This window comes from Scyliorhinus torazame, chromosome 6 (genome assembly GCF_047496885.1).
Source record: "Scyliorhinus torazame isolate Kashiwa2021f chromosome 6, sScyTor2.1, whole genome shotgun sequence".
NCBI lineage: Eukaryota > Metazoa > Chordata > Chondrichthyes > Carcharhiniformes > Scyliorhinidae > Scyliorhinus > Scyliorhinus torazame.
This window is the reverse complement of record NC_092712.1, coordinates 43,881,731-43,905,823: the sequence shown is the minus strand read 5'-3', so window position 1 is coordinate 43,905,823 and position 24,093 is coordinate 43,881,731. Positions and strand designations below refer to the sequence as shown.

General features: G+C 47.1%; 1 protein-coding gene across 2 annotated transcripts in view; it reads right to left on the bottom strand.

The window, feature by feature from the left end:
- LOC140424770 (NEDD8 ultimate buster 1-like) overlaps positions 1 to 19,016 on the bottom strand; it is a 40,290-nt gene extending 21,274 nt beyond the window's left edge. The window contains exons 1-5 of one of the 2 annotated variants that reach the window (XM_072508158.1): positions 18,884 to 19,016; positions 11,537 to 11,669; positions 9,588 to 9,746; positions 8,651 to 8,718; positions 1,826 to 1,896 (exon numbers count right to left, since the gene is read on the bottom strand). In XM_072508158.1, the coding sequence (XP_072364259.1) occupies positions 1,826 to 1,896; positions 8,651 to 8,718; positions 9,588 to 9,746; positions 11,537 to 11,665 (427 nt within the window). In that variant the 5' untranslated portion in view covers positions 11,666 to 11,669; positions 18,884 to 19,016. Of the gene's footprint in view, positions 1 to 1,825; positions 1,897 to 8,650; positions 8,719 to 9,587; positions 9,747 to 11,536; positions 11,670 to 18,795; positions 18,815 to 18,883 lie in introns of those variants that run through there. The other variant, XM_072508159.1, reaches the window with a different exon arrangement.
- Between the last annotated feature and the right edge of the window lie 5,077 nt (positions 19,017 to 24,093).

Sequence of the window (24,093 nt, the reverse complement as noted above, 5' to 3'; positions counted from 1 at the left end):
GCCATGAAATACAGGGTCCTATGAAATTGATGTAAGAGGAGTTGCTAAAACCACAGGACAAATCCTCAATGTTACGTGTCCACATTTCTGGAAAGACTCACAGGAGCTTGTCAGGTAGCCCAAGAGCAATTAGAGACCAGGTTTGTCTATTTAGAATATCAGTGGAAAATATGTAATAAAAAGATAAAGGCAGATTTGTAGCGATACACCAGGGCGCACTACATTAACTAATCAGGATGTAAACATAGGAAGCTCCGAACTAATAAAGCGGCATCTGTCTCGACTAAAGACTGGCTGTTAGAGGCGGAAATCCACTGCATGTTGGATGTGTTGCAGAAACAAGCGAAAATAGTATGGTCCACAGAATGCCAACTACAGCTTCGGTGATTGAGGGCCATGTTAGTGGGCAAACTAGTGCTGGACCCCCCTGATTTTTCCAGACCTTTAAAAAGGCCAGAGATGAGAGCGACCTGGGGGTGGGGGCAGTGCTACTACAAGACAATGATGCAGGAAGAGAGGCCAGTGGGATATTTTTTTAAAACTACGTCCATGCCAAAGAAAGTATTCCTCCATAGAAAAGGAACTGTTACTAGCCTTCAGCACTTTGAATATGTCCAGCATGACAGTAAACAGAGCTTAGTTTATATGGACCATAATCCATCCGTTTGCATTTATAGAAAAGTTTAAAACCCAGAATGCAAGATTATTCCGTTGGAGTTTATTATTACAACAGTTCAATGTTAAAATTGTACATATTCCTGGAAGGCATAATGTAACAGCGGATGCATTATCATGGGTTTAAAGACTGACTAGTTACCAATGTAGGAACTGGGATGGGAACTTGTACGAGGATGGATGAATGGACGCGTGTTTGTGATTTATGTCTTGCATACGTCATTATGAAACGTCAATGCCCCGATATCTTCAGGTCAAGCAAAATGATAGCGTGCTACGGCGATTTAGCTTCTGAACAGATAAACTTTGGCACCTGAGACATTGGAGGATTCGGTTCAATTGGTTGGCCAATGAATTGGCAAAAGGCAGTATTCTTCCCAACGACAGGCAGTGATTGGGTCCTACCCGAGTGGGATGGTTTTCAGAGAACATAGGAAGTGACAGTTGGATCCTTTACGCTGAGGGGAACAGCTGTGAATGTCTGTGTCCTCTCTCTCTCTCTCCAGAAATACTGACCGACTATCTACTGTTTCTGAACCTGCAGATAATTTTGTGAGACCTGGATGAATCTACAGTGAAAAACCATTACAGACCGAAATCAATAATCTCCAACTGAAGGCCTGGATTGAAGAACGGTGTACTGGATGGAAGATGTCCATCTGAAACAAAGATTCTTATCCTTTTAATTCATCCTTATTTTACAAACTTCTTTCCCCTCAGTGTTTGTCTGTCTTGTGCGTGCACGCAGGTGCATGTGTACATATGGCGGGGGAGTTCGGAATTAGATTAGTTAACCAGTTGTATTTACTGCATATTTAATTATAATTATTGTTATTAGTACAAATGAATTGTGTTTAAATTTGCAAACCTGGTGACTGACTGTAGTTATTGAACAGCCAGAGACCAAAAACTCTGGATACTTTCTAAGAATTATTTGTTAATTTCAATTGTGTTGTGACACCGGGTCAAGTGGGGCTTGAATCGACCACGCACTAGCAGACGTGGCGTAACAGTGAACCTGCAATCTAGAGGAGGGTGTCACTGCCCTTTAGTTCTGGCTTATAATCGTGACAAAGATATGATTAAGAGGAAAGTCATCCTCTCGGAGGAAGTTGCTGCTAGAACAGAATTATTATGGTAACCTACTCACCCATTTTAAGAACTTTGGAGTTCATTATTAGTTTAACGTGCTCTTCATTCATTCCAGTCACTTTTGCAATTCTGTACAAAAGGGAAAATACAATTGTGGAGATGCAATTTTTATAGAAAAATAAAATTATCTTTTCAATTATAGCCAGTTTTTCTCAGCCCATCCAGTGAATGAATGAAAGATAGGCATAATGCGTGCAAAATGGGCATTTTAGAATCACCCAGATCACTTTTTGGGACGTGAGGTTAATCACATGACCCACAGTTTTGAAAGTTACATTTTCCATTACATTTCAGTATGCAGCTATTTTCCAGCACAATATAAACAGCATTATTAATCTCTTCCAATATTAGATCACAGTCCATTTTAGATCACAATCCATTCATCATAGCCTGTATTTTGCACAAAAGCATAACATTCATATTAACAATCAGCAATAGATATTGGACACTCCAGAGAATGATTTTTCTTTCTATTACATTTTGAATAACTGTGAATGTGAAAATAGGAACATATAGCATAGTGGTTAGCACAGTTGCTTCACAGCTCCAGGGTCCCAGGTTCGATTCCCGGCTGGGTCACGGTCTGTGCTGAGTCTGCACGTTCTCCCAGTGTCTGCGTGGGTTTCCTCCGGGCGCTCCAGTTTCCTCCCACAGCCCAAAGATGTGCGGGTTAGGTGGATTGGCCATGCTAAATTGCCCTTCGTGCCCAAAAACGTTAAGTGGGGCTTACTGGGATAGGGTAGATGAAATGAAAATTGCTTATTGTCACAAGTAGGCTTCAAATGAAGTTACTGTGAAAAGCACCTAGTCGCCACATTCCGGTGCCTGTTCGGGGAGGCTGGTACGGGAATTGAACTGTGCTGCTGGCCTGCCTTGGTCTGCTTTAAAAGCCAGCGATTCGACTTCCGGGTGCGGCGATGACCAGCTAAGTCGCACGTTTCGGCAGCTCCCGTTGGAACGGACTTTTGGGCTCTTAATAGGAGCTCCAACGGCAATTTAAACGGCCAAAAACACTGTGCGGTAAACCAGAAGGGAATCCCCCCGGACACGCATGGAAAAGGGGGAGGATAGCGGCCGGATTGCGGAGGATCCTCTGGAGCCAGCGGCAAGGAAGGTAAGCTCAAAGCAAGATGGCGTCGGAAGGTGGCCGTTTGTTATGGGGCCCGGAGCAACAAGAGTTCCTGCGGCGCTGTGTGGAAGAGCTGAAGAAGGAGTTGAAGAAGGAGCTGTTGGCCCCGATATTACAGGCCACTGAAGGGCTAAAGGAGGAGCAGAGGACCCAAGAGCTGGAGCTTCGCGTCGTGAAGGCAAAGACTGCTGAAAACGAAGATGAAATACAGGGCCTGGTGGTGAAGGCAGAAACGCACGAGGCACAGCATAAAAGGTGTGTGGAGAGGTTGGAAGCACTGGAGAATAATTCGAGGAGGAAGAATTTAAGAGTCCTGGGTCTTCCCGAAGGCGCAGAAGGGGCGGACGTCGGGACATATGTGACACGATGCTTCACTCGCTAATGGGATCGGAGGCCCCGACGGGCCCTTTGGAGGTGGAGGGAGCTTATCGAGTTCTGGCGCGAAGACCAAAGGCTGGAGAAATACCTCAAGCTATAGTGGTGAGGTTTCTCCGCTACAATGACAGCGAGACGGTCCTCAGATGGGCGAAGAAAACTCGGAGCTGTAGGTGGGAGAACACAGTGATCCGCATATACCAGGATTGGAGTGCGGAGGTGGCGAGAAGGAGGGCAAGTTTCAATCGGGCTAAGGCGGTGCTTCACAAAAAGAAGGTCCAGTTTGGAATGTTGCAACCGGCGAGATTGTGGGTCACACACCAAGGGAAGCACCTCTACTTTGAGACGGCAGAAGAGGCGTGGACATTCATTGTGGACGAGAAGCTGGAATAGTCTGGCGAGAGAAAGAGCTTTTGGGACAAAGTGGTGGGGTGATTATGTGGGGCGAGGAAGGGGAAGGGGGGGGGGGGGCGGTGGATGATTTTTCAATTTGTTAATTTTGTGATCCTGTAACTTTTCTCTCTTCCCCATGTGGGGGCGGGGGGGAAGAGAAAGAGTATGAGGAACTGTGGATGCCGGCCATTAGGGGCGGGGCCGAGTGGGAAACGCGGGCTTTGTTCCCGCGCTATGGTAATTGTGGCGGGAACAGCGACGCAGGAAGGAGGGGGCCTCGCACAGTGGGGGCAGAGGACAAGGGGGAAGCCGAGGTCAGCCAGAGTTCGCTGGCTTCTGGGAGCAACATGGGGGGTGCAACTACGCTAGAAAGGGATCTAGCGAAGGGGAGGGGGTGGTTAACTGGGTTGCTGCTGCTAAGGAGAAGGGGGAGCTGTTATGGGATGGGGTGGTCGAGGCGGGAGGGCACAGTCGGGGGGGGGGATATACGGGTACGTGGGAACCGGGTGAGGAGCTGGGTTAAAAAAGGGGATGGCTAGTCGACAAGGGGGGGGGGGGGTAAAGAGCCCCCCAACCCGGCTGATCACGTGGAACGTGAGAGGGCTGAACGGGCCGATTAAAAGGGCATGGGTACTCGCACACCTAAAGAAATTTAAGGCAGATGTGGTTATGTTGCAGGAGACGCATCTGAAACTGATAGACCAGGTCAGACTACGTAAAGGATGGGTGGGGCAGGTGTTTCATTCGGGTTTAGATGCGAAGAATAGGGGGGTGGCTATCTTAGTGGGGAAACGGGTACTGTTTGAGGCAAAGACCATAGTGGCGGATAGTGGGGGTAGATATGTGATGGTGAGTGGCAGATTGCAAGGGGAGGCGGTGGTTCTGGTGAACGTATACGCCCCGAACTGGGAAGATGCAAATTTTATGAGGAGTATGTTGGGACGTATCCCGGACCTGGAGGCGGGAAAGTTGGTAATGGGGGGAGACTTCAATACGGTGCTTGATCCAGGGCTGGACCGGTCAAGGTCCAGGACCGGGAGGAGGCCGGCAGCGGCCAGGGTGCTCAAGGACTTCATGGAGCAGATGGGAGGGGTAGACCCCTGGAGATTTAGTAGGCCTAGGAGTAAGGAGTTCTCATTTTCCTCCCATGTTCACAAAGTATACTTACGGATAGACTTTTTTGTCTTGGGAAGGGCACTGATTCCGAAGGTGACAGGGACGGAATATACGGCCATAGCCATTTCGGACCATGCTCCACATTGGGTAGACCTGGAGGTAGGAGAGGAAAAAGAACAGCACCCACTCTGGAGAATGGATATGGGCTTATTGGCGGATGAGGGGGTATGTATAAGGGCGAGGGGGTGTATTGAAAGGTACTTGGAGCTTAATGACAATGGAGAGGTTCAGGTGGGAGTGGTCTGGGAGGCGTTGAAGGCGGTGGTCAGAGGGGAACTGATATCCATAAGGGCACATAAAGGGAAGCAAGAGGGTAAAGAAAGGGAGCGATTGTTGAAAGAACTTTTGAGGGTGGACAGGCAATATGCAGAGGCACCGGAGGAGGGACTGTACAGGGAAAGTCAAAGGTTACATCTGGAATTTGACCTGCTGACCACGGGTAAGGCAGAGGCACAGTGGAGGAGGGCACAGGGTATACAGTATGAGTATGGAGAGAAGGCGAGTCGGCTACTGGCCCACCAATTGAGGAAGAGGAGAGCAGCGAGGGAGATAGGTGGGGTGAGAGATGAGGAGGGAGAGATGGAACGGGGAGCGGAGAGAGTGAACGGGGTGTTCAAGGCATTCTATGAGAGGTTATATAAGGCTCAGCCCCCGGAAGGGAAGGAGGGAATGATGTGTTTCCTGGATCAGCTGGAATTCCCGAAGGTGGAGGAGCAGGAGAGGGCGGGACTGGGAGCACAGATTGAGATGGAGGAGGTGGTAAAAGGGATTGGGAGCATGCAGGCGGGGAAGACCCCGGGACAGGACGGATTCCCGGTGGAATTTTATAGGAAATATATGGACCTACTGGCCCCGCTTTTGACGAGAACCTTTAATGAGGCCAGGGAAAGGGGGCAGATGCCCCCGACTATGTCGGAGGCGACGATATCGCTCCTTTTGAAGAAGGAAAAAGGCCCGCTGCACTGTAGGTCCTACAGGCCCATTTCCCTTTTAAACGTAGTTGCTAAGCTCCTGGCCAAGGTGATGGCGACGAGGATAGAGGACTGTGTCCCGGGGGGGGGGGGTCCACGAGGATCAAACTGGGTTCGTTAAGGGGCGACAGTTGAACACGAACTTACGGAGGCTGCTAGGGGTGATGATGATGCCCCCACCAGAGGGGGAGGCGGAGATAGTGGTGGCGATGGACGCCGAGAAAGCATTCGACAGAGTGGAGTGGGACTATCTGTGGGAGGTGCTGAGGAGATTTGGTTTTGGAGAAGGGTTTATTGGATGGGTACAGCTGCTATATGGGGCCCCGGTGGCAAGTGTGGTCACGAACAGGCAGAGGTCTGACTACTTCCGTCTTTATAGAGGGACGAGGCAGGGGTGTCCCCTGTCTCCGTTGCTGTTTGCATTGGCGATTGAGCCCCTGGCCATAGCACTGAGGGGCTCCAGGAAGTGGAGGGGAGTACTCAGGGGAGGAGAAGAACACCGGGTATCTTTGTATGCAGATGATTTATTGCTGTTTGTTGAGGACCCAGTGGAGGGGATGCCTGAGATAATGCAGACACTCGGAGTTTGGGGAATTTTCGGGGTACAAATTGAATATGGGGAAGAGTGAGTTGTTTGTGGTGCATCCGGGGGAGCAGAGCAGGGGAATAGATGATTTACCGCTGAGAAAGGTAACAAGAGATTTCCGGTACTTAGAGATTCAGATAGCCAGGAGTTGGGGAACCTTACATAGGCTTAATTTAACAAGATTGGTGGAACAGATGGAGGAGGATTTTAAGAGATGGGACATGGTGCCCCTGTCACTGGTGGGTAGGGTGCAGGCAGTCAAAACGGTAGTCCTCCCGAGATTCCTTTTTGTGTTTCAGTGCCTTCCGGTGATGGTCACAAAGGCTTTTTTCAAGAGAATTGAGAAAAGTGTCATGAGTTTTGTGTGGGCCGGGAAGACCCCGAGAGTGAGGAGGGGGTTCTTGCAGCGTAGCAGGAATAGGGGGGGGGGCTGGCACTACCGAGCCTAAGTGAATACTACTGGGCCGCCAATATCTCAATGGTGTGGAAGTGGATGGGAGAAGGGGAGGGAGCGGCGTGGAAGAGATTGGAGATGGCGTCCTGCAAAGGAACCAGCCTACAAGCACTGGTGACAGCGCCGTTGCCGTTCTCCCCGAAGAAATACACCACAAGTCCAGTGGTGGTGGCAACGCTAGAAATTTGGGGGCAGTGGAGACGACATAGGGGAAGGACGGGAGCCTCGGTGCGGTCCCCGATAAGAAATAATCATAGGTTTGTCCCGGGGAGAATAGATGGGGGATTTGGAGCATGGCAGAGAGCTGGGGTTGTGCAACTGAGAGATCCGTTCGTAGACGGGACGTTTGCGAGTCTGGGAGCGCTGACGGAAAAATATGGGTTGCCCCAAGGGAATGCATTTCGGTACATGCAACTGAGGGCTTTTGCGAGGCAACAGGTGAGGGAATTCCCGCAGCTCCCGACGCAGGAGATTCAAGATAGAGTGATCTCAGGGACATGGGTGGGGGATGGTAGGGTGTCGGATATATACAGGGAAATGAGGGACGAGGGGGAGATCATGGTGGATGAGCTGAAGGGGAAATGGGAAGAAGAGCTGGGGGAAGAGATTGAGGAGGGGCTGTGGGCTGATGCCCTACGTAGGGTAAACTCGTCGTCCTCGTGCGCCAGGCTAAGCCTGATACAATTCAAGATTTTGCACAGGGTGCATATGACCGGAGCAAGGCTCAGTAAATTTTTCGGGGTAGAGGATAGGTGTGGGAGATGCTCGAGAAGCCCAGCAAACCACACCAACATGTTTTGGTCATGCCCGGCACTGCAGGGGTTCTGGGTGGGGGTGGCAAAGGTGCTTTCGAAGGTGGTGGGGGTCCGGGTCGAGCCAGGCTGGGGGTTGGCTATATTCGGGGTTGCAGAAGAGCCGGGAGTGCAGGAGGCGAAAGAGGTTGATGTCTTGGCCTTTGCGTCCCTAGTAGCCCGGCGAAGGATATTGCTTATGTGGAAGGAAGCCAAACCCCCGGGCGTGGAGACCTGGATAAATGACATGGCAGGGTTTATAAAACTAGAATGGATAAAGTTAGCACTAAGGGGCTCGGCTCAAGGGTTCACCAGGCGGTGGCAACCGTTCATTGACTACCTCGCAGAACGATAAAGGAAATGGGAAGGTAACAGCAACAACCCAGGGGTGGGGGGGGGGCTCGGGCTCGGGTGGGTCCTCAGGGGTGTTTTGTGTAGATATTTGTACTTGGTTATGTATATTGGATTGTTTGATTTTATTTCTGGAGAGTTATTATTTTTGTTATGGCAGTTGCCATTTAGTTTATATATTATTTACTTATTTGTTAAAACGGTCACTGTTATTTATATTGTTTTATTGTTGTAAAAAGGAAAACCTTTGTATTGTTTTGTTTGGCCGAAAAATTTGAATAAAATATTTTTTAAAAAAAGCCAGCGATTCAGCCCAGTGTGCTAAACCAGGACTCGAGTGGTGTGCTCTTTGTAAGGGCCGGTGCAGACTCTATGGACCGAATGGCCTCCTTCTGCACTGTAAATTCTATGATATAAAAAGATACAAATGATCTCATTTGTTGCAAGTATTGAGAGACTTAAAAATGTGAACTATCTTTCAGATGGCTCCAAAAGTTAATAAAGCAGAAATCACCTTATTGTTCGTGCAGGAAACACCGGTGCAGGAAACACCCTAAGTGCAATTTATCACAACACAAAGAGACATGCAGGACTTACTCAGCTCTTAGATCTTTGGCTGAAATGTTTAGTTTAGTTGTCAACTTAGCTTTCTCTTTCCTCTTTGCCTGCAATATTAAAAATAATAGTCTTCAATTGCAACTACTGATATGCTCTAAAGAACAAATTAGCTGTCAGTTTGACTGCAAGTCACCTGCACAAAACGGTCTACATTTTAGCACAAATTGATAACCTCACTTGGGCCACAAGGATAGCTGGTACTAAAAGATTCTAATGACCTATCAGTTGTACTCGAGGTTGGCGTTAGGCATACCGATGAAACAAAGCATGAAGAAATCCCATTCTCTACTTGGAAGGTGTTATAGTGAGTAATTTGTCAATTGGGATCTACAATCGAGAATTGTTCTTACTGTTCAAGGACAATAAACCTAGCTCTCACACCCACCGACTTGCTCGCAATAGAATTTGGGCAGGGGCGAGAGGGGGGAAAAAGAGAAATGTGCTATTGGGTTGAGATTGCTTCTCAATTTAATCCCACAGCTTTCATTCAGTTAGTTAGATTTGAATGCAGGTCCAAAACAAACCAAAAAGCAGCTTAGGATAACTGAAGCACTTTTTTTTTCAAGGGGGTGGGGGCGCAATGTGCAAAAAAGATATATTTTTTTTGCAGCCTTTCCCAACAATTCAACTAAACCTGAATTATTTTGCAAGTCTTTACATTTTACAATTACACAGCACATCCATTATTTATTTCGGCATTCGCTACTTTGTAATATTTGTTAACAAGCTGCAAACTAATAGCGATGAGGCAGTCTTTAGAGACTTCCATTGCCACAGAATCCAAGGATAGCCCTGCTGAAGTTTACTTCACAACTCTTATCTTCACATTACTAAAGCAGCAATTGCTCTCGAGAGTGCACTCGCAGCAGCAAGTTTTTTTTTGAACGAGGTTCTTAAAACAAAACGAATCACTTACTTGACTGGTATAATTGATACGGATAGTAGCAAGTCCGGTGTCCTCAAATGTCTTTTTTGCACTCAGGCCTTGCAGTGAATTACATCTTAAACTTTCAAGAACGTTTTCCACCATACACAGGTCAATGCACAGCTGTGATGCATACTTCTCACCCAGAATCTGGATTGGAATAGGGAACATTAGGTGGTGGTTATTCCTATTTTCTGTACAAAGTTGTTATTTACATCAAAACTAATGAGCTAACATTCAAGTGTGGACCAGTGATTGACACAGCCCAGCTAGCAAGTGACAAACTGGTTTTCTGGAAGGTGTCAAGCTCCTAGAATGCCTCCGCAGAATTACTGCATTGAACAGCACCTTTAAAAATCAAGATTATTGCTAAATAGCAGAACCAAAGCCCATCCTGTGTAGCACATCACCCAAATGTTTTAAAACACCACCAAAATACTGGTAAATACATTATTTGCCTCAATTTGTAAATTGAAAAAGCCAGAATTGAAAGAATTACAGTAGAAAATGAGAGAATGGGAATAGGAAAAAGAAAATCCCAGTTTACTTCATGTGTTCATGCAAATGGTTCCAGGGATGCATTTAACGCATTCGCAATGAAATAAATTTCCTAAGTCTGACTGATTTCTCACATATCCAAATTCATTTAAAGCTCTAGAATTATGCAGCACAGAAGGAAGGTAGGTAGCCATTCAATGCATAGTGTCTGTGCCAACTTGTGAGGAAATACCTCAGATATTATCCAATTTTCTTCACTGAATTTGTTTCCACCACTCTTCAGGCAGTGTACTCCAGATCTGCACCATGTAATTAGACACCACGTGCATTATTAATAACACTGTTCTCGAAGGTGCAACAACAGTCCATGGTTTTTTGTATTGTAATAATTGCAATGAAACAATAATGGTTTGTCAGGACAGATATTATAATGAGTGACTGTCCATCAGCAATGATGTATTAGATTTGATTTGATTTAAAACTGGTCAGGTTTTGCAATTTTATTTCTCCTATTTGGAATTTTCTATCTTTTGCGAGGAGCTTACTTCCGAAGGTGGATAGCTATTAGGCTATAAATCAAATTCCTTTTGTTTGTGTCTCATCCCCTTAGAATCTGCAGAATTGATCTGAGCTTTGCCATGATACTTTGTAAACTCCACTTTTGACCATGCAATGAAAGAATGTTAATAATTTGCAATGCTTGTTTAAAAACAAAATCACAAATTTTCTTAATCTATTGAAATGAAAAAAAATGAAAATCGCTTATTGCCACAAGTAGACTTCAATGAAATTACTGTGAAAAGCCCCTAGTCGCCACATTCCGGCGCCTGTTCGGGGAGGCTGGTACGGGAATTGAACCGTGCTGCTGGCCTGCCTTAAAAGCCAGCGATTTAGCCCAGTGTGCTAAACCAGCCCCTATTTTGAGGATTTGAACAGTTAGACCAAGGCTTTAACATGAACAAATAACACATTGATATTTTCCATCTCTAGTCTCACTTTTTAAAACTGATGCACATCGTAAAATACCTTGGATAATTCGAGAAAATAACCATTTTGCTTTACTGTTAAGCTGGATCAATGCTAGGATCTCGAATAAAAGCATTTCCAACATAAATTTTGCATACAAGAAATTTGCCCTGGAGCCTCCAGCTGCTTTCTCCCAGTGGAGATTGGGGGCGTTAAGATCCAACAATTTATATTTACATAGCACCTTTAACGTAAAAAGAAATGTGCCAACGGTGCTAAAACACCAGTAAAAGCCAGATTCCAGCATTGCTAAGACAGCAGAATCAATTTAGCCTAAAAGATTGGAAAATAAGATGGACAGTTTGCTCTCTAGAGGTGAAAGCCCACATCTAACTAAAAGATAAATCTGATACACTGCTGGCCACTACATAGTGCGAATGTTTCTGGCAAGTACTGCAACTTATCTTGTACCGTACTTTTAGCTCTGGTGAAGCAGATTTATTTTCGGTCGTGTAAGGAGGCTCCCAAAGTTTAACCTTTTCGTTCTCCAGCAGTGACCTAACTTGGTCTTGAACCACATTCTCTGGTGGGCCATCCGTCGCCATTGTGCTAAAGGGGGAGGAAAGTTTCAAAACAAATTTCCAATTAAAACATGTATTGATAATCAACATTTTCCAAAATAAAAGGTAGTCTGTTCAGGGAGGTTTGTACAAGGTCGGAGGAAAAGAATAAGGGAATTTAGACCATTAAGTCAACTCTTAAGTGATACCATTTAATTTAAGTGCATGTCTCAATTTTGATAAAACACAAAAGACATTAAGCCAGCAATTAACCTGATTTCAGACACACAAGACCTAAACACCACACTCACAACATATAGGAAACTGCTGACTGGTTCAAGGCCAACATTGTTGTGATGTAACTGGTCATTGAAGTCAAGTGGTCTGCTCTCATTATTACAAGATTCAGGCAAGAAGACTCAATGCACTGAAAACCACTTGACGTAATGTCCAGATTGCCAAGTAGTGTGCACACTACAATTCTGCCAGAATATACAGATGCGCTAGTAGTATATATGAAAAGGATCAAAAAGGCAACAGATCCATGAGAAAAGAAAATGGCTCCACTGAAAACAAAGGCAGGGGAGGTCATCATCAATTGTTATATACTGTTGGGACTCTACCTCAGCTTGTACACTAGGGCAAATACAAACTGAACAAGATCTGATGTGGATATTGAACCCACAGTGGAGGTGCTTAGCAAAGTTACTGACTCGCTTGCGATGGGCAAAGCTTCAGGTACTGATGCTGTACACGAACCACATCAAAGTGGAAATGCATAAACGTCCTGGTCTCTGCTGGACAGGAGGGGGCAGTGCCCCAGGATGTCTGACGCAAAGATTGCAATTGCAGAAATTGAGGCATCTCCCTGCGAGCATCATTTTCCCTCTTCAGAAGCTGATTGTGTTGGTGGGTTTGGAGATCTACCATTTACATTTTCACGATCCAAGGTAAAAGGTGCTCCAAGCTCTCAAGAGTTGTTCTAGTCTACACTGAATGCTGCAGCTTCTAAAATTTATTCATAGGATGTGGGAGCGGAGTGGTTTGCTAGGCCACTTCAGAGGGCAGTCAAGAGTCAACCACTTTGCTGTGAATCTGGAGTCACATGCAGGCCCAACCAGGATATCAGATTTCCTTCCCTAAAAAGGACATTTGACTTTTTAAATTCCAGATTTTTATTGTTGAATTCAAATTTCATCTTCCATGGTGGGATTTGAACCTTGGTCCCCAGAGCATTCCCCTGGGGCTTTTGATTACTGGTCCAGTGACAAGACCACTGTGCCACCACCTCTCCTTGTAGTCCAGTAGTTGCGAGAGAAATGCGGTAAACAAAGGAGGCTACTGTATATTGCCTTCAATCTCACCAAGGCTCACCGTGTGAGCAGAGGCAGTGTATTTCAGCTGCTGGGAGAACATTGCCTCTTTCCATGGCACGAGGGAGATGGTCAACTAAGAGAGTGGACATCATCAATATTGAGACTTGCAGTGTGGTCAACTAGGGTCGGGCACATTCTTCTCTTTACTGCTATCATATGCTTTCAGGTCATCTACAGAGGATGTCTACTTGCATACCAGGGCTGACAGAAAGCCATTTAACATTGCACACGAGGGCAGCACGGTGGTGCAGTGGGTTAGCCCTACTGCCTCACGGCGCCGAGGTCCCAGGTTCGATCCTGCCTCACGGCGCTGAGGTCCCAGGTTCGATCCCGGCTCACTGTCTGTGTGGAGTTTGCATTCTCCCAGTGTTTGCGTGGGTTTCGCCCCCACAACCCAAAGATGTAGGTAGATTGAACACGCTAAATTGCCCCTTAATTGAAAAAAATAAATAAATAGGGTAGACTAAATTTATAATTTAAAAAAAAAACATTGCACACGAGATCCAAGACAAAAAAGGTGCATCTAGCCCTCGTTCTAGCGGACAACACCTTCAGTGGCAAATGGACAGACTGTCCCCTGCCTGTAAAAGGTTTGGTTTGACCATCAGCATGTGATGGCAACATCCTGGACCATACCACCATCGGTCAACATTGACAACACGAGACTGGCGGTTTTTAATAGTTTCACATATCTAGGCTTCACAGTCACCAACAATCTGTCAATTGATGCCAAAATCAACACATGCATTGCAAAATCTGCAGCGGTTTTTTCTCCCAAGCAGAGTAAAAGTAAGCATGGAACAATCAACCTGACTGAGAACAGCAAACTGCGAATCTATCAAGTCTGCAACCTCAGTGCACTCCTCTTACAATGGTGACACATGGACAATAATATATGCTTGGCAGGAGAAAATGCAGAACAGTTTCCATTGTCGCCTCAGACCTACTATCGACATCTCTTGGCAGGACAAGGTCACCAATTCAGGAGGTCCATAGAGTGAATTTTTGCCATCAGAATACACTAATTGCCAAGCCAACAATATCCGTGTAGGCTCAGCTACATTCAAGGAATGGATGGCGACCAAATACTCAAGAGACCTTCTGTATTACGACTGGCCACTCTTGACCATCCAGGTCTCTGCGAAAAGGACACCTGCAAGCAGGATATGAAGATGACAGATGGCGTCACTAATAGTTGTTGATGGTTATGCCCTCTTGAGGCTGACTATTCAGAAGGGCATTGGAAAAGGCAAGCAGAAACAAAAAGCTCAGCTCAGAAGAGGTCCCAGAGAAAACAGAGGCACTTTCTCAGTCCACTGTCTTCCTCTGCAGTAAATGTAGCTATGCCACACAGGGCTCTGAGCCACACCAAGTGGTGCTTGCTAACAAATATTCCCTGTTGGCTAGGCCAACATTTATTGCCATTCCCCAATTGCCCATGAGAAGGTGAAAACACCCACAGTGCTGTTAAGACTGGATGTCCAAAGACTTTGACCGGCAACAGTGCAGGAATATCCATTTAGTTACAAGTCATGATGGTATGTGAAGGTCACTGATGAAGCATCTGAAGATGGTTGTGCCCAGGTCACTACCCTGAGGAGCTCATGCAGTGATGAGTTGGGACTAAGATGATTGGCTTCCAACAACCACAAATGTCTTCCTTTGTGCTCGGTATGACTCCAACTAGTGGAGTTTTCAACAATTCCCACTGACAATTCCGCTTGGTACCACACTCTTTGGACTAAGGTTATAACGAGGTCAGAAGCCCAGTGAGCGTGGCAGAACCCAAACTTTAGTATCAGTGAGCAGGTTATTGGTGATGAAATGCCACCTAGGACAGACCTAGAATAGTCTCCACATTGCAAGGTAGACAGACGTACATCAAGGCATACCAGAACAGCTTGGCTGGAAGGCACTGCTAGTTCTGAAGCACAAGTCTTTGGTATTATTGCTGAAATGTTGTCAGGGTCCAGAGCCTTTGCAGTATTCAGCTGTTGGATTCCTTGTGGAATTAATCGAATTAGCTGAAACTGGAACCCTTTATGCTGAGGACCTCAGGAGGATGTCAACATGGATCATCCACTCAGCATTTCTGGGTGCAGATGGTTGCTTTAACAGTTCACATGGCACAAACCATCATCTTATGAGATGGAAGACTGTGGATCTGATGTCATATAGCATTAAAGAAAAAAAAGGTTTGGTATGGATGGTTTTAGGATTCTCACTGGCAAGAAAATGATTGACAAGCAGTGATTCCAGGAAATCACTTTAATGCAGTCTATCACACCAACATAGATGCATGGTTCACAGTACTTCCAGGCACAAGTTACAACACTCCCAGGTGAAAAATGTGTGGCTTGTAACTTGGCACTGAAGCTGCAACCAACAATGCACCAGCGTACATAAGCAAACTCACACACTATTCCAAGTTGCTTTGTTCAAGTATTCTAAATGTCTGAATAAAACAAAAACAAAAGTACATCTCTTGCAAAACTTCGGTTTTACATTCAATAGGCTACCAGAGATAAGAAGGGACTGCGTGAATCTCCAAACTATTCCCTTTACTTTTCATCTTCCTCAACTATGCAGAAGAGACAGATTCTTGCTCTGGTACAGGTTGGCAGAAGTCACCATGAGCCCAGGCATTAAATTCTGCAAAGATATTTACCCCAAGAGGCATCACAAGGATTTACCGCTGTACCCTTTCCAGCAAGGATGACTGGGTAGTAGTCAAGTTCAGGAGATACCCAAGTAGTCTGTAGAATCATAGAATTTACAGTTCAGGAGGCCATTCGGCCCATCGAGTCTGCACCAGCCCTGACAAAGCCCACATATCTACCCTATCCCCGTAACCCACTAACCCCCACTTACACTTTTTTTTGTTGACACTAAGCAATTTAACATGGCCAATCCACCTAACCCGCACATCTTTGGACTGTGGGAGGAAACCGGAGCACCCGGAGGAAACCCACGCAGACACGGGGAGAGTCCACACAGAGTGACCCAGCCGGGAATCGAACCTGGGACCCTGGATCTGTGAAGCAGCTGTGCTAGCCACTATGCTACCGTGCTGCCAACTGAGTGAAGTTCTGCTAACTCAGCAGAGACAGGGCTTGGACCTTGGAATCTCTCAGTTAGACAAATAACTTTACCAGCTAATTTATGGAGAGGTCAGTTATGGTGTAATCCCAAAATCTGCTTGGGCGGGGCAGGGGGTGTGCAAAATAGTAACCAACTAGTAATGCGCTGGACCAAAACCAGGGCATTTTACATTGGCTCCATGAATGTGTGGTTTAGAAAAGCTCACTTTTATTTTCCAACGTTTTAGAAGGGAATAAAAACAATAAGATAATTAATGTGTAAAAAGTACTCAAACTTCCTTTTCGATTTAAGTTTTACAATTTGTGCACGTCATGGACATAAATGTGTTACCTATTGATACCGAAAGCTGGGAATTTCCAGTTGCTAAAATCAGCATTATGATCTCACACTCATGTGAAGCAAAGTTTACGTGAAAAAATTCCCCTAGCCTGGAGTTCCAGAACATTCTCACACGCAAAGCAATTCCTATCATTACTCAGTCGTTCGTAATACTTCTTCTGGTAAAGGTAATTTGGATAAAAACAGGAACACGCTGATCAAATTGTTTAAATAACATGAATGAAAAATGAAAATCGCTTATTGTCACAAGTAGGCTTCAATGAAGTTACTGTGAAAAGCCCCTAGTCGCCACATTCCTGCGCCTGTTCGGGGAGGCTGGTATGGGAATTGAACCGTGCTGCTGGCCTGCTTTAAAAGCCAGTGAATTAGCCCAGTGCGCTAAACCAGCCCCTATTAAGATAACAATAGGCTGCATCTCAACGGCCATTAGGGATTGGCAATAAAAAAAAAGCAACATCTCATTAAAGAAAATATGTAATGAGGAAATGCATAACAAAAACTAACTCACTTTGTCACTGTACATCAAATAGTGGGTAATATTTATGGAACTTTATAGTTTTACAAGAAAAAGGGAATAAATATTAGGAAACGTATTTTCAGTGTTAGGTATTTCAGATGTTCAGGCCTTGCTTTCAGTTTCATTTAACTGCTCAGGGGTTTGTGAGGAAGCTCGCGTTTGTTTTAAAATAGGCAGCCTCCCGGAAAGGTTTCACAGGAAGCCGAGTCCACCCATAACAGGATTTATCCATGTATCCTTTCCAGCAAGGTGACTGGGTCAGTAAGGAAATTGCCACTACCCTCACTCCCAAGAGCTGGAGTCAAGCAGAGATTGACCAACAGGATTTCAATTTTTCTTGCCTTTTTTGCGATGCGCTCTAGAAACTATGAAGATCAGTAACAAAACTGCCATGATGGAGAATAAATACTACATAGCTGTCTAGTTACAGCCTCTAAGTATAATGTTCAGTAATAGGTCAGGAACAATGGATAATTTACTCAAATTTGAATCGATGCAAGCTGATTGATTCACTAGACCTAAAACTATTTTAAAACTCTGGTCAGGTCAAGTGATAAAAGATTTGCACTGGTAGACCTAAAAATATTTTAAAACTCTGGTCAGTGTTAAAAGATTCACCACAGCTAAAAAGAAAGATTTACAATAGAGGAGACACTGATTCAACCAAGCAGGTAAAAACTATCTAGTTTCATCTAGGAGTATTGTGTAATCCCCTTGCCTGGTTCATCCACCCCAAATGTATTAGCTTTAAACTTTTGCATAATTGATTTGTCACTTTTCTGGAGTCCACAGCTTTCTTCCTTACCATCAACCACACAGTCAATTTCTGTATCATTTCCAAATTTCATGATCCATGCATTCAAGCCTAAATCAGTCTCTTAATTAAATCAGAACTCCAGCAGAACCCCATGAGGAGATTCCCCACGACTCAGCTCCTGTCAAACTATCCTGAAGATTAACTTTCAAGGGTTCGAAGTGGTAGACAGTTCTGATGATGGCCAAAAGCAGAATCATTAAGACACAACACTGGATTAAAACAACAGTGTACAAGTTAAATAGAGCTCAGACCTGGTGTTCCTGATTAATGAGGGGGATCAGGGGTTATGGGAAGGGCAGGAGGATGGAGAAGAGGAACATGAACACGATTGCCATGATCAAATAGCAGAGCAGATTCAATGGGCTGAATGGCCTAACTCTGCTCCTACACACTTAGGGTGATCGGTCTTCAAAATACTCATACGGTCAAAAGGAACTCAAAATATTCAGGTATTGGAGACAGTGAAGAGAGGTGTCACAGTGGCCAGCACTGCTGCCTCACAGCACCAGGGACTCGGGTTCAATTCTGGGCTCCGGTGACGTGCGGATCTGCACGTTCGCCCCGTGTCTGCGTGGGTTTGCTCCGGGTGCTCCGGTTCCCTCCCACAGTCCAAAGATGTGCAGGTTAGGTGTGATTATGGGGGGGTGGAATGGGACTTCTGGACTGCAGGGATTCTATGGATGAACTCAAAACAGAAACAAAACACTTGCTCAGTCGAGCCTGATGTGGTTTCGGTTTCTCTAGCCGCTGCTGCTGAGCGTTCACAGCCATTTTCTCGGTTCGATTTAAGAGCAGACAATGATTGATCGGCAGATGATGCTGGGTCAGTTACCCCCTCCTTCAGCCCTGGGCTGGGGTGAGGCCGCTGCGGGTTCGGGGCTCCAGTCGGTGCGGCTCCCCCACCCCATTATACCGGACGATTGTTAACACTAAACCGCCGTTACAGGGGAGGAGGAGGAGGCCACAGCCCGGCAGTCAGGGGCACCCGAGTTATCTATTCCTCCGGGGTGAGCCTCTTCCATACCCAGCCAAGCCCAGAGTGTCGTGTGGTGCCTCAGCCGACCGCTGCTTCCCCTGTCTCCGTGTGTGAGTCCCTCAGCCCAGGCACTCACCTCACCACCACCTCCTCCTCCTTCTTCTTGTTGTTGTTGTTGTATTAAACACGTGACCCCCAAATACGGAAGCCGAACTGCGATTGATTTCGCTCCGGACGGCTGATTGAATCAGCCGGCGTCGGGAACGTCCTAACGTCAGAGCACGCTGGCTGCGTCACTCCCCCTTCGCTGCAAGCCCGGCCCATTCTCTCGCCCCGCCCCCCGATCTTCTGGCCCCGCCCACCGTCCTGCCCCTTTCCTCCGAAAGCGTTTCAGTGACGTTGGTGAAGTGTCGATTCAGAGCCCCGACTCCTGGGTTCTCTCTTTCTCCACAGATGCTGCCAGATCGGTTGAGCCTTTCCAGCACTTTCTGATTGTATTTCAATGATATTCATATTCGCAGGGAGCGCGAATGAACAGAGAAGGCAGATTTTTTTTAATGTATGACATATAACGTATAAAAACTTACATTGGCACAGAGGCAGGGCATTTGGTAACGCTATGCCATCAGTCATGGTGGCCGTTTGCTGTGGCCCAGGGACCGGTCCCGCCCACCTCAGCGTTATTGGCCCAGCCCCTCCAGTGTCCCGCCCCCATATCAGGCTCCTCCCACTCAATCACACTGGCAACGCCAACTTCTCGCGGCCCGTCACTGACCTGTCCCTACATAGGCCACACCCCTACAAGGATACCGATCCCGCCCACTCTCCCGCCCCTTCCCTTCATAGGCCACGCCCCTATAGGGATACCGGTCCCGCCCCTATATTGACACCAGCCCCGCCCACTGCCCGTCCCTTAATAGGCCCCGCCCCTACATTGACACCGGTCCCGCCCACTGCCCGTCCCTCCATAGGCCCCGCCCCCACAGTACTAACAGCCCCACCTACTCCCCCTGTTGGTCCAATTCTGGCCCTGGCCCCTCTGGGACATGAAGACCGCCCCATCGCCCCTGAACGAGAAACCCTCCCGCACCCCAGAATCACAGACATGTTTTAAAATTTATACTTTAGTTAATTGGATTGGATTGGATTTGTTTATTGTCACGGGTACCCAGGTACAGTGAAAAGTATTTTTCTGTGTACAGTTCAGACAGATCATTCCGCACATGAAAAGAAATTACATAAGGAAACATAAAACACACAATGTAAATACAATTCTGAAACTCATCTGCTACATTCTGGATCACAACGTCTTCACCTTCGACAACAAGTTCTTCATCCAGACGCACGGAACAGCCATGGGGACCAAATTCGCACCCCAATATCGCAACATCTTCATGCACAAGTTTGAACAAGACCTCCTCATCGCACAGGACCTTCAACCAACGTTATACACCAGATACATCAATGACATTTTTTTCCTTTGAAACAACTACACGATGACATCAATAAGTTCCATCCCACCATCAGACTCACCATGGACTACTCTCCAAAATCGGTTGCATTCTTGGACACACTCATCTCCATCAAGGACGGTCACCTCAGCACTTCGCTTTACCGCAAGCCCACGGATAACCTCACGATGCTCCACTTCTCCAGCTTCCAACCTAAAGACATTAAAGAAGCCATCCGCTATGGACAAGCCCTCCGTGTACACAGGATCTTCTCCGCCGAGGAGGAGCGTAACAGACATCTATAGACGCTGAAAGATGCCCTCGTACGAACGGGATATGGCGCTCGACTCATCGATTGACAGTTCCAAAGCGCCACAGCAACTAACCACACCAACCTCCTCAGAAGACAAACACGGGACACAACCGACAGAGTACCGTTCGTCGTCCAGTTCTTCCCCGGAGTGGAGAAACAACGACATCTTCTTCGCAGCCTTCAACACATCATCGATGAAGATGAACATCGTGCCAAGGTCATCCCCACACCCCCACTACTTGCCTTCAAACAACCGCGCAACCTCAAACAAACCATTGTTTGCAGCAAACTACCCAGCCTTCAGAACAGTGACCACGACACCACACAACCCTGCCATGGCAATCTCTGCAAGACATGCCAGATCATTGACATGGTACCACCCACCAGGTACACGGTACATACTCGTGCGACTCGGCCAACGTTGTCCACCTCATACTCTGCGTCAACGGATGAACGGACATCGCGCGGCAATCGCCAGGCAGGAATGTTTCCTCCCAGTCGGGGAACACTCAACAGTCAAGGGCATTCAGCCTCTGATCTCCGGGTAAGCGTTCTCCAAGGCGGCCTTCAGGACGCGCGACAACGCAGAATCGCCGAGCAGAAACTTACAGCCAAGTTCCGCAGACATGAGTACGGCCTCAACCGGGACGTTGAATTCATGTCGCATTATATTCATTCCCCACCATCTCGCCTGGGCTTGCAAAATCCTACCAACTGCCTGCCTGGTTTGAGACAATTCACACCTCTTTAACCTGGGGTTACCCATATCTCTGGATCTGAAAAGACTTAATTACCTGCAAATGCTTGCATTCAAAGCATTGTCTTGCATCTTTGACTTTGTCTATATATGTGTTTCTGGAACATACCTCTTCATTCACCTGAGGAAGGAGCAGCGCTCCGAAAGCTAGTGTTTGAAACAAACCTGTTGGACTTTAACCTGGTGTTGTAAGACTTCTTACTGTGCTCACCCCAGTCCAACACCGGCATCTCCACATCATAATTAATTTAATAATACAAAAAAAAAGAAAATTTTAATAATACAAATAAGCAATGATTTAAAACACATTAAGAATGACAGGACAGGTGATGTGTCAAGGCTGCAGCATGTGGGGGCTCCTGTGTAACATTGGGATCCAGGGAAAACACATCTGCAGTAAGTGTTTATGGCTCGAGGAACTTCAGCTCAGGGTCATTGAGCTGGAGGCTGAGCTGCAGACACATCAAGAGGGGGGAAAGTTAGCTGGATACTTTGTAACTGGAGGCAGTCACACCTCTTTGGACAGGGTCTTCTGATGTTTTAAATTATTTGTGGGATGTGGGTGTCTCTGGCTAGGTCACCATTTATTGCCGATCCCTAGTTGCTCTTGGGAAGTTGGTGGTGAGCTGCCTTCTTGAACCGCTTCAGTGCTGAGCTGTAGGTACACCCAGAGTGCTGTGTTAAGGAGGGAGCTCCAGGGTTTTGGCCCAGCGACAGTGAAGGAACGGCGATATATTTCCAAGTCAGGATGATGAGTGAATTGGAGCGGAACCTCCAGGTGGCGGTGTTCCCAGGTACCAGGTATCTGTATTTGGTGAGTGGTCAGGGGGGGGGGGGGGGGTGACTGTGAATGGAGTAAGCAAGGAGACCCAGTGGGCAGGAGTGTGAGCCTCTGCAATTGTCCAATAGGTTTGAGGTTTTCTTAGTTTGTTTCAGTGAGATTGGGGGTTGCAGACTGGATGAACAAATTGACCATGGCACCATGGTAAAGGAAGCCATTCAAGTGGGAGGATCAAAAAGTGGTAGCAAGGGACAGTATGGGCGGCATGGTAGCATAGCACACTGGTTAGCACTGTTGCTTCATAGCGCCAGTGTCCCAGGTTTGATTCCCGGCTTGGGTCACTGTCTGTGCGGTGACTACATGTTCTCCCCGTGTCTGCATGGGTTTCCTCCGGGTGCTCCGGTTTCCTCCCATAAGTCCCAAAAGACGTACTGTTAGGTAATTTGGACATTCTGAATTCTCCCTCTGTGTACCCGAACAGGAGTCGGAATGTGGCGACGAGGGGCTTTTCACAGTAACTTTGTTGCAGTGTTAATGTAAGCCTACTTGTGACAATAAAGATTATTATTATTATTACGGTGAGGGGTTGGATGCTGCTCACTGCAGCAAAGAGTGAAAGTCCAGACAACGGTAGTTCCTGTCCAGTGCCAGGGGTACCCTATTTGGAGTATTGTGAGCAGTTTTGGGCCCCGTATCTAAGGAAGGATGTGCTGGCCTTGGAACGGGTCCAGAGGAGGTTCACAAGAATGATCCGTGGAATGAAGAGCTTGTCGTATGAAGAACGGTTGAGGATTCTGGGTCTGTACTCGTTGGAGTTTAGAAGTTGTCATGTTTTTTGAGGGCCACGAAGAATGCAGCACGAGTTGAAGGCTAGAAAGAAATAACATTTATTTACAATAACATATATATACAACAGCAGCAGCAGCAACTCCCTTGCTGCTCACTCTCCTCTAGCCGGTTCCAAACTGGCCAGGTTTATTTATGCAGGGAATCTGCTAATGATTTCTCCGCCCCCCTCATTGGGGAAGCTCATACTCCCAAAGGATTGTGGGATTGTCATTAGTCCCCAGGCAGTGGTAAGCAGGCAGGTTATAACATCTCTCCCCCCCAAAGTCCAAGGAATCCACCAAAGACCCTGGCGAAGGAGGGCGTCGGACTCGTTTTGCCGCAGGCCGGATGCCATTTGCATGAGGCGCTGGATCGGACGACGTGCAACGAGACGGATACGCTTCCGTGATGAACGGCGTAACGGTTGTACATCCACGGCCCGCGGGCCCGAGGAATCCCCCTCTGAGGGGTCCTGTGTCTCCATCTCGGAGTCGGAGTCCGCTGCCTCCGTCATCTCGGTGTCTCTATCTCCACGCGGTTCTGCAACGACATGCGCAGGCTTTGTGTGTGGCGGCAGAAGAAGATCGTGAGGACTACCTTCCCTTGTCTCTGGTCTCTGCGGCTGTAGAAATGAGCTCCGGGGCGGGGAATCTTTGGAAGAGATGATCTTCTGGGCCGGACGTGGTCTACATGTTTGCGCTGGAGACGACCCTGGGCTTGCACCTGGTAAGAGATAGGACCCGTTTCGTGAAATATTATGCCAGGGACCCACTGGGCACCACCAGCACAATTGCGAACAAACACTGGATCACCGGGCGCAAACTGCCGAATCGGCCGATGCTGAGAAAAACCATGTCCTGGCCGTTCTTGAGTGCAGCGTACTTTTGCGCCAATGTCCGGGAAAACCATGCTGAGGCGGGTGCGAAGTCTCCGGTCCATTCGGAGTTCTGCGGGAGCAACCCCAGTCACCGCATGGGGGGTGGCCCTATACGTAAACAAAAAGCGAGCCAGTCTCGTGTCCATTGATCCGGAAGACTGCTTCTTTAGGGCTCGTTTGAACGTCTGCACTGCACGCTCCGCCAACCCATTTGAAGCCGGGTGGTATGGAGCGGTGCGGATATGGCGTATGCCGTTCATCTTCATGAACCTCGCAAATTCCTGACTTGTGAACGGAGTGCCGTTGTCCGTGACCAGCACCTTGGGGAGGCCATGCGTG